This window comes from Actinia tenebrosa, unplaced genomic scaffold (assembly GCF_029948245.1).
Source record: "Actinia tenebrosa isolate PJP-AT-01 unplaced genomic scaffold, QUT_ActTen_1.0 PGA_scaffold1__47_contigs__length_23844297, whole genome shotgun sequence".
NCBI lineage: Eukaryota > Metazoa > Cnidaria > Anthozoa > Actiniaria > Actiniidae > Actinia > Actinia tenebrosa.
In genome coordinates this window covers 3,357,928-3,369,217 of record NW_028292578.1, presented here as the reverse complement: position 1 = coordinate 3,369,217, position 11,290 = coordinate 3,357,928, and the positions used below count along the sequence as shown (strand labels likewise).

At 37.1% G+C, this 11,290-nt stretch overlaps 1 protein-coding gene across 1 annotated transcript; it reads left to right on the top strand.

Annotated features, from left to right (window-relative positions):
• The first annotated feature begins 3,013 nt into the window (after positions 1-3,013).
• On the top strand, positions 3,014-4,104 carry LOC116294711 (synaptosomal-associated protein 29-like). Its single transcript, XM_031702356.2, has one exon. It carries the CDS (start codon positions 3,028-3,030, stop codon positions 3,730-3,732), a length of 705 nt encoding a protein of 234 aa, XP_031558216.1. The 5' UTR covers positions 3,014-3,027; the 3' UTR covers positions 3,733-4,104.
• Positions 4,105-11,290: the final 7,186 nt, after the last annotated feature.

The following is an 11,290-nucleotide window of genomic DNA, read 5'->3' as shown; positions in this document are numbered from 1 at the left end:
ACGACAAAACAAACTAAACTCACGGCAAAAGGCAATAAATTCACGGCAAAATAAACTTAATTCACGGCAGAATAAAGAAAGCCACAGCAGAATCAGAGGAGGGTGATCAAGTCGCGTGAAGCATTGTGCCTTAAAGGTTTCATTTTGCTTCATTTGCATTTGACCGTCGTGTGAACATCTCCTTGCGAGAAAGTATTATGAATGTCAAATCTGTCTCTCCGGTTTTGTATGAATTTTCTTGCAGTTGGGGATTTCCTATATCTACACTGTGTATACTTTCAATTAACTAGTTGGGGGCCACCATACTTCACTGGCAACCCTCGCGAACGAAGGATTGTTTTGTTTCCTGACTGCCAAAACGTCCGAGAACTAAATGAGGAACTAAATGAGGAAAGGTGGCCTTTGACCATAAGAGCTGTTACTTGCGCGCCTCAAAATGGTGCTAAGTGGTGGATATTTCATTTGATAACTTTATTCAAACGCGATTGATTGAGCTAGAACATCGAGCATCCAAACAACCGATCGGCTTGAAATCACATACCCGGCGATGACAAACCTTGAACCGATTTTTCTCTTCAAAAATATCTCCTAAAACCATTCATTTCATTACATACATTCATTTTTAAGAGGCTATGTCTGTAAGAATCAAACAACCAGCGGCCAAGTTGAAAAAATCGATTTTTTTCATATTTGGTCCAAAGATGTGGAATACCATTCCAATAAACGTACTGATGTTCATTTTGAATAATTTCAATTTTATTTTGAGAAGATCGTGAAAATCGATTTTGGCCGTCGGTGCCCTCATTTCAGCCTAAATCCGAGGTGAAAATGGTAGGTCTGAGAAAGGCGCTCGCGTATAAAAATGAAGCAAACTAGAGAAGATCTGTTTTTGAAATAAAGTAAAGGAAAGATTAATGATTATTTTAAGCTAAAAAATGAATGGGGAAACGCGTTCTAATAAGCGAACACGAACATTTTGTAAACTACATTTTTCGGGTTCTCAAATATTCAAATTTCACCCTTTGTTTGCAAAGCGCATTTTCATGTGCACCGGGTGTTCGGATTTATCTGAAATTCCAGCCGTGAAATTTTGCCGTGAGTTTAGTTTGTTTTGCCGTGAGTTTTTGTTTCATCCCGGGGAGAGGGGGGTACTCTTGCCCGTTTAGGGTAGGGATGTGCCGTTGAGCCCTCTGAACCCTGACCCTGTTCCAGAGTAAAAATCGCTGAAATTCATACCCTGTTCCAGAGCAAGATCGCTGAAAACCCTGTTCCAGAGAGGAGAGAGCGTGATTTCATATACCCTGTTCCAGAGCGAGCGCGAATTTATATACCCTGTTCCAGAGTAGAATCGCTCAAAACCATACCCTGTTTGGCGGCACGTACCCGTGAGCGAATATAGGAGAGTACCCCCCCATCCCCCGGGATTTCATCCTGTTCTAATTGCCCTAATTCACTATGACGTCACTGCTTGCTTATGTGGGGGATAGAATCGCCAAATCCAATAGAAAATGCATCAAAATTTGCTCCTAGCGAAACAGTTTAATCTAAAATGGCCTGGTTTTCAGATATAATATGTGTTAATATGTACTAAAAAATATTCTGAGCCTTTGCTGGCTATTCTACTTCTCTTCCTGGATTGATACAGGTTTTAGAACGATTTTCGGTGGATTTTCGTTGGTATTTGACCCCCTCCGACGACCATGATCCTTTGCGTTAAAACAATAGATTGTTGAAGATTGTCTTTTTGTGACGTCATAGTGAATTAGGCAACCGCTTCAGGCAAGGGCGCTAGGACAGACGGAATGGGTTATATATCGGTGTGTTTGTTTCACTTATTCGTAGATACTAAAATTAGTTCACTGATCAGTTGTTTGTTTCTAAATGGATAATAAATAGGGCTCACTTATCTTAGAAGTAAACATCCTTTCCAGCCAACGGTATTTCTGGTTTGAATCAGCTGTACACTCTGAGTACTTACCGCTACTTAAAGAAAATTGAGCCCTAATTAGTATATCTATTTAGATAGGGTAGGGGTGTTTCTCTGGGATTCTGAAAGGGGTACCCTGTTTATGAAAAAAAAAAATTGTAGACACTGTTTATGACAAAAGATATAATTTATTGCACTGAGTTCCTGTTTCAATTATCATGTCAGCTCTCGTATTGGTTTTTTTTTTTTTTTTCCTTGACGATCATAAAAACCAGTTTCGGTCTTGAATATGACAGGAAACTCGGGAAGAACTTGGAACTTGAGTGAAATTGCATACCCTGTTTATGACAAGAAGCTCGAAAAACCATACCCTGTTCAGCGGATCATCCCCGTATAGTCCAAGAATGGGAATACTCCCCCCCCCCCCCCCCCCCCCCCGGGGGCCCTATACTAGCGCCCTTGCTTAAGGTCTAATATGTTTCTACTATGCACATACATAAACATACGTATATACTCGTAACTTATTTGGAATCAAGTTGATGTGTAACTATGTACAAAACACCGAATCAAATATGTTTGTCTGTCTGTCTGTCTGTCTGTCTGTCTGTCTGTCTGTCTGACTATGTCCTGTATGTAAGCCTCTGGTATGTAAGGTTAGAAAATGAAGCACACTTCCTTCTAACATGTTCAAATTATATTGTAGAAAGAAAAAATCTTCTGAATAAGATAAAGGAGGCAGCAAACTTTAAAGTAGAAGAGAAATTCAATTTTATCATAAACCCCAACAAACCAATCCAAAAAGTATTAGCTAAATATATACATGACTGTTTTAAAAAGAGGGTTAATCTAAAGCAATAAGATATTTGACAAATAATTTAACTTGTTAATATTTTGGTGAAAAAAGGAGCCAATAAAATACGTTGTCTTGTCTTGTCTAGGTAGAGGTTTGCAACTTTGAAAATTTAAATACGTCATTAATTAATTAAAAGCCTGTCACGCTGTCCCGTCACGCAGGCTGTCGAGCACAACTAACTAAACATGCTAAAGTGGACTCCCTGTGTTAACAATGACGCAATTACACTAAAATTAGCCCAAGAAAGATGGCGGCGTACAGAGGGACAAACAGAGGGAAAAATACTCATCGACATAACCCTTTCGAGGACGAACTGGAAGACGACTTTGAACATGTCGACAAAGATCTACTCCAAAGGCAGATGAGAGATACACAACAGCGCAGTTTGGATAGCACAAAGCGGTCACTAGCTTTGATTGAAGATTCACATGATGTGGCCATCAAGACTGCAGAAGAACTGCAATACCAGGGCGAACAGTTAAACCGTATTGAAAGTAACCTGGACGCTATTCATGAGGATATGGCTGTAGCTAATAGACATATCTCGTCAATGAAGAGTGTTTTTAACACAATGACGAATTATTTCAAGAAGCCTCCCAAGCAGACAGCTTCTCATGACTCTCCTCTTGAACCAGAACGTGGAGTCGGGGATATGCTTGCTTCGTCTTCTTTTCCAACGCCAAACAGAGCAAGACAAACGGGGCAGAATTATCCTCAGGTAAACCAAATAAGCAGTAGTGCTTCCACGTCGCATGATCCTTATGAAAGAGAATTAAATGAAAATTTAAGCCACATGTCTCGTGGTCTTGGTCGGTTGAAGGAAGATGCCTTGGTATTGGGACAAGAAGTAGATAGACAGAATGAACAGCTACCGAGAATCACAATGAAGACTGATATTGCAGATATTAAAGTAACTAAGGCCAGGAAAGAAGTGCAAAAGTTGTTGAAATGAGAGAATGAAAAGTTGAAGTGTAACTAGCACCCTGTACATATATTAGGGAAAAAGGAAGGAGTGAAAGGCAGCAGGGAATCTGCTCAGTTTACTCAATTGACCATCTGAAATCCAATTGATAAATCGATTTCTATCAATATAATTTTCTATCAATTGTCCAGTATTTAGGAACAAACAATATAGCCCCCATCACAGTTCCCTGCGCCATCTTAAAAAGGTAGCTGTGCCTTTGCATCGAAGCAAGACGAACAGTGAGCTTGCAATGATAGAGATGTGAATAATTGTCCAAGGTGTTAAAAAAGGTCTCTATCATTGCAAGCTCACCATTCATCTCGCTTCAATGCAAAGGCACGGCTACCTTTCAAGATAGCACAGGGGGGGGGGGGGGGGGGGGACTGTGAAAGGGAGTATTGATAGTCACAAATATTTATTGGTATCTTTTAGCCTTTTCTATAGCAATCAATACCAATCAGCTACACGTTAAAAAGGTAATTTAGTTTACTTCGATAACACAGGAAGTGGTTGTCCAATTCTTCCCAGCCAGGGACTCATTTATGAAGAGCTCAGTCACAAATAGATCTATCGCAATATCACTTGAGACCATCAAATCATGATTGCAAGTTGAGGTTAGACTTGATAAAATACAGTAGATGTATGAACACGTCAAATTTAACCTTTACTCAAAGATATTTTTTGTGGTCACTGAAGTGAATTCCTGGAAAGGTACATTTCTGTTTGATCAATTCGTACTTTATTTCCTATAACAATTCTGGAAAGGTGCATTTCCGGTAGTTCCCTAGCTATGCAATTATTTGTATTTAGCTTTCATTTATGACTATAACCTGCTATCTTTCTAGCTAAGTAATTGGTAATCTATATGCAAGTTTTTGCTTCAGAAGTGTTGCTAAGAAACCCCAGCTAAAATACTATTACTGGGTCTATGTTTTCAATGCCATATCTTGACTAGTCAAATGACAGTGAAAATTTTGTTTTGAGTAGTAAAATTTGTAAATAGTTCTTTCCTGAATTTGAGTGACCACGAATTAATGGCTGCAAGAGGAGGTCGGACTTGATATTTTGCCTTGGAGCCATCATTTCATGGTAATTCAAGCAAATTCAAGAAAAGGTCTGTGTAATAGCTGTATAATAATGAATACTTAAATTTATGCAGTGATTGTTTGTGTATTACAGCTGCTATTTGTACAACTTTGTAGCTGCAATCTGCATGTGAGATTGGTTTTTTCATTGCCACCAGTCAAAAATATGAAAGGTGCTGACAGATTGGTTCATTTTTGAGCCCTCATTGCTTTACGTTAGTCAACTATGGCTCTTAGTATGGCTCAAGTTTTTTAGTAAGGAAAAAATGCACCTAATTCAGAATGTACACTTGCTTTTGATATTATATTCCATGAAAAAAGAATAATATTAGTATGAGGTATTTATAACAAAGTAATACAATCTTTGGATGACTTTTCAATTCTAGTAATATTAGTAGACACAGTGAGAACAAACAGTGAAATCAAATTTTGATTGGCAGGTGTCAATCAGGCTTATTTTTGTCTATATTTGGTTGTATTTTAATATAACTATATTATGCTTGCGTGAGTCGTCACAAGATATTTGATATATCAGAAAAAGGAGTTTATGATCAAAATTTCAAAGTTTCATTGTCCTTGAACTAAGAACATATAAAATTTTAAAACTAACCATTTTTGCAAAGAAATGTATGTGGATGGGCATTGCATGGCTGGCGCGCCTCATCAGTCTGGACAGATATATTTCTTTGTAAAATCCCATGAAAATACCTCATTTAAAGAAATTGATATCTTCATCAGTTTCAGGGCAATCTTTATGAAACACTGCAATTTTGCTGTTTATCGATGTTAACAGTTTGATAGTAAACTTCTTTTCCCGATAAATCAAATCTTCCATCATTAGGACAATTATTAATTATCAATTTCTAAGATTTTTTCATTTTTTTCTCCAAGAAAAATTTGTTTTAAAAAACATAATTATTTTATATCTTTAATAACTAACCAAGCACAGAAACACCCTCAAGATTTTTTCATTTTTACATAATAATGATAATAATATCTTTTATGCATAAATGATAATAAAGTTTGTCAAAAAAAATGTATCTCTAGTGCAACCTCAAGCTTGAGGGTGGAAGAAAAGTAATGCATAAAAGGGATATAGAACAATAGCTAATAATAATTTGCAAAAAAGAAAAATTGGGTGAATGTACACCTACTTGCATGAACGTTGTCATACGAAAATAGAACAGTGATTTAGTGGGATAGGAATACATTTAAAAAAAGACAAAATAAGATCACTGAAGCTGAACTTTTTCTTTTGTCTTTTAATGAATTCCTTCCTCACTAAATTACTAATGTTCTATTTTTGTATGACAACCTTCTTGCAAGTAGGTGTATAAATAAAAAAGAATAAAGGGAAAAATTAAATAAATTATGAATTTTTAAGAGAAGTGTTTGTGTATAATCAAGACATGTCATGCAACCATGCTTTATCTCACATCTTACTCACATCTTAAATATTATGTTGTGGTGTGATGTGGTGTGAAGCTGTGTGATGTGGTGGTAATGTGATGTGATTTATTCTGGTCTGGTGAGGTGTGGGACAGCATGGTATGGAGTGTTGTGGTGCTTTGTGATGTGCATGTGATGTGCATGTGAAGTTGTGATGTGGTGGTGGTGTGATGTGGTCTATTCTCGTCTGGTCTAGTAAGGGCTAGGTATGGCATTCAGTGTGAAGTGGTGTGGTGTGATGTGGTCTGTTCTGGTCTGGTGAGGTGTGGGACAGTGTGGTATGGAGTGCTGTGGTGCTCTGTGATGTGCATGTGAAGTTGTGATGTGGTGGTGGTGTGATGTGGTCTCGTCTGGTCTAGTAAGGGCTAGGTATGGCATTCAGTGTGAAGTGGTGTGGTGTGACGTGGTCTGTTCTGGTCTGATATGTTAAGGTTTGGTGCAAGGTGGTGTGGAGTGATGTGGTGCTTTGTGGTGTGGTGTGAAGCTGTGTGATGTGGAGATGGTGTGGAGAGGTGTGATGTAGTCTGTTCTGGTGTGCTGTGAAGTGTGGTGCAGTGCGGTCTGGTTGACATATCAGGTTTGGCCCAAAAAGCATGGACTATAACCCATGGTTTTGATGGATTTTGACCCATTTTCACACCTTTCCCCATCCACTACATTTCAGGTTTGGCCCAAAAAGCATGGACTATAACCCATGGTTTTGATGGATTTTCACCCATTTTCACACCTTTCCCCATCCACTACATTTCAGGTTTGGCCAAAAAAGCATGGACTATAACCCATGGTTTTGATTGACTTTGGTCCATTTTCACTCCTTTCTCCATCCACTACATTTCAGGTTTGGCCAAAAAAGCATGGACTATACCCATGGTTTTGATCGATTTTGGCACATTTTCACACCTTTCTCCATCCACTACATTTCAGCCACATTTTGAAAATATTATCAGATTGGGTCAGTTATGACCAAAAAAGCATGGACTATAACCCATGGTTTCGATAGATTTTGGCCCCTTTTCACACCTTTCTCCATCCACTCCACTTCAGGCATATTTTGGAAATTTTATCAGATTGGTTCAGGTTTGGCCCAAAAAGCATGGACTATAACCCATGGTTTTGCTCGATTTTGTCCCATTTTCACACCTTCCTCCATCCACTACATTTCAGGTTTGGCCAAAAAAGCATGGACTATAACCCATGGTTTTGATTGACTTTGGTCCATTTTCACACCTTTCTCCATCCACTACATTTCAGCCACATTTTGAAAATATTATCAGATTGGGTCAGGTTTGGCCAAAAAAGCATGCACTATAACCCATGGTTTTGATCGATTTTGTTCCTATTTCACACCTTTTTCCTTCAACTGCAACTCAAGCACATTTTGAAAATATTTTCAGATTGGGTCAGGTTTGGCCAAAAAAGCATGGACTATACCCATGGTTTTGATGGATTTTCACCCATTTTCACACCTTTCTCCATCCACTACATTTCAGGTTTGGCCAAAAAAGCATGGACTATAACCCATGGTTTTGATTGATTTTGGCCCATTTTCAAACCTTTTCCCATCCACTCCAGTTCAGGCACATTTTGAAAATATTATCAGATTGGGTCAGTTATGACCAAAAAAACATGGACTATGACCCATGGCTTTGATCGATTTTGTTCCATTATCACACCTTTCTCCATCCACTTCAATTCAGGCACATTTTGAAGAAAATCCGATTGGGACAGTTTTGGCTAAAAAGCATGGACTATGACCCATGGTTTTGATTGATTTTGGCCAATTTTCAAACCTATTTCATCAAATCCGATTCAGGTTCATTTTGATAAAAAATGTTGTGTGGTGTGTGAATTTTCCCCCTAATTATTATCAAAACATTTAAGAGTAGGTCTCTGTAAGACTCAAGCAAAGTGGGAAATGAAATTTTTTGACCACCCTTGAAATTTGGTGTGCGAGTAGGCCTTTATATGGGATTCACAAAGACAACAACAATTTGGTCATCAAATGTATTGTTGCCATGGAAACGGCAAGTGTTTTATGATACCTTAATTTCCAATTTGTGGAATAAATTAAACCCACTCGAAGGTAAAATTCAATGCTGTGTTTCTCATACATGTTAAACTTAATTTCCTTAAAACTTTCGTCAATTATAAAGTATCTTTTCTAGTTTAGAAAAATACCAATTATTGTTAGTTTGTTATTTTGTGCATGAAATATTCGTGCCTTCAAGTAATCGATGTATCAACTGTTTTAGCAACAAGATAAAATGGTCAAAATGTTTTTTGGTCGTTCTCCAAAAGTATTGCATTTCTAATATAGAGGCTTGGTGGGAAGTTTTCTGAAACATTGAAGTTACCAAATCGTGCAAAATCTCTGCGGGTACAATCATCTTTAGTCCTTGGATAGTCAAATTATAAGGCCTAAAATTCAAAATGTCCTAAATTCAACCATATCAAAGCTTCGAAAATTAGCACCAAAAAGATGCCAATAAGCTAAACAAGCATTAGAGGTTGAAGGGAAACACCTAAATAACAAAATTCTAGCAAAAAAAAATAATGTTCTAGTCTGCAAACACGGTGAAAAAAATTTTTTATTTAAAGTAAACAATGGGTTATTTGCAATTTTCGTCATTTTCAACCTACCTTTATCGTTTCATTGTGACTTTTGTGGCGCTCAACTTTCCAAATTTTCACAAGGAAATGTTTCTTGGAGACTCAATAAGCATTTAGCGAACTAACCTTGGTCGTAAAGAGCTAAAATCCAAGCAATAATTAAGTGGTTCTATAAAGGATTACAACAGTTTACACAAGTCATCGAATTCTCGTTCGAAGCAATACAGCATTTATAGTTTCTTCGAGCTTCAAAATTCCTGTATTTCGTGACAGAATTACCTGTAAGCTATTATTTAACATGAATGCTGAACTTTTGAAGGCTACAAAGTAAAAAAATATGCTTATTTTGAGAATATTTGAAAGAAAGAATTCTTGATCTAAAGTTGTTGTCCTCATTTTCAACCGCTGACCGGAAGTTTGGAAAAATGAATGAGACAGATTTTGTGGTGACCAGAAATCTTCAAACATTCGGCCTCAGCAAATGTACTCACTTAGTCAATGAATCCGATTTATTACTCTGCCGCGCAGGTAAGTATAATTACAGGTATTTCATGTTCAGCCAAATATGGCCCATTTTAACCCACATATTACAACATTCAATCTTATATGTGTACAATTCGCTGACCGGAAGTTTGGAAACTGATGATTTTCTCTGATTGGACCTGAAAATTCGAGAGACATCCTCTCCAGTAAATGCCAAGCTTATCACGATGGTGGTTGCATATACAAATCTATTAGAATCTTCCAGTGATATGTCAAAAAATCCTGTTGCGGGGTTAACTTGCAATGGCAGATCTAGGGGAGGGGTGCATGGGGATTTTGTTCCCCTTCCCCCTAGATCCCTAGATGAGCTGTTATCTACTGCATTATTGGGGTTTGAGTTTGTAAGCAAAGGGTGCACCCCCTCCTAAAACGAAAATCCTGGATGGTGTCTCCCCCAATAGAAAAAATCCTGGATCCGCTCCTGACTTGCACGGCAATTATATACCAGCATGCAAAGAATAAATTCTTGACAAGAGCGCAGTGAAAACAGAAGTTAAAGATCGTCAAGGTAGTCGGCATGCATGCTTCGAATAACTTGTTGTTTTTTTTCTAATACTTTATCACAAGATATACCCCCTCTTCCGCTACTAAAAACTCCGTTCCTACAACTCTATTTTCACATAAACTTGTCAAAATAGAAATTCGAAACTAAATTATTAACTTTAAAGGGGGACTAACATGAAAATCCTCCGAAATTTAATTTGACTAAAACTTCAATCGAATAATCTTTAAGGGTTTAATAATCACTGGTTAAATTATTATTTCTATATTCCAATGGGAAGTATTATATTTTTATGAATTTTCATAGGTGTCTGTGACGTCATACACTCAACACCAAACATCGCTCCATACATTTCTTTGTAAATAATTTAATGTTTTACTCTTTTTCTATTAAACACAAAGGTCCGCTGAAAACTTAACTTTCGAACTTGTGGTTAGACTGAGTACAAAACTAGCGGAAATTTTGATTACAAAATACAAAGAAATGTATGGAGGAATGTTTAGTGTTGAGTGTATGACGTCACAGACTCCTATAAAAATTGGTAAAATATAATACTTCCCACCCAAATATCAGAAAAAAACTTTAACCAGTGATTATTAGACCTGTAAGGGTTATTCCAGTAAAGGTTTCAGCAGAATTAAAATTTGGATGATTTTCGTGCTGGTCCCCCTTTAATTATTGTAGAAAAGAATAAGGTCGATAAATGGCATAACACAAATTGAAATCATTAACAAATGGATGATCATGAAATACCTGTAATTGTACTTACCTGCGCGGCAGAGTAATAAATCGGATTCATTGACTAAGTGAGTACATTTGCTGAGGCCGAATGTTTGAAGATTTCTGGTCACCACAAAATCTGTCTCATTCATTTTTCCAAACTTCCGGTCAGCGGTTGAAAATGAGGACAACAACTTTAGATCAAGAATTCTTTCTTTCAAATATTCTCAAAATAAGCATATTTTTTTACTTTGTAGCCTTCAAAAGTTCAGCATTCATGTTAAATAATAGCTTACAGGTAATTCTGTCACGAAATACAGGAATTTTGAAGCTCGAAGAAACTATAAATGCTGTATTGCTTCGAACGAGAATTCGATGACTTGTGTAATCTGTTGTAATCCTTTATAGAACCACTTAATTATTGCTTGGATTTTAGCTCTTTACGACCAAGGTTAGTTCGCTAAATGCTTATTGAGTCTCCAAGAAACATTTCCTTGTGAAAATTTGGAAAGTTGAGCGCCACAAAAGTCACAATGAAACGATAAAGGTAGGTTGAAAATGACGAAAATTGCAAATAACCCATTGTTTACTTTAAATAAAAAATTTTTTTTACCGTGTTTGCAGACTAGAACATTAT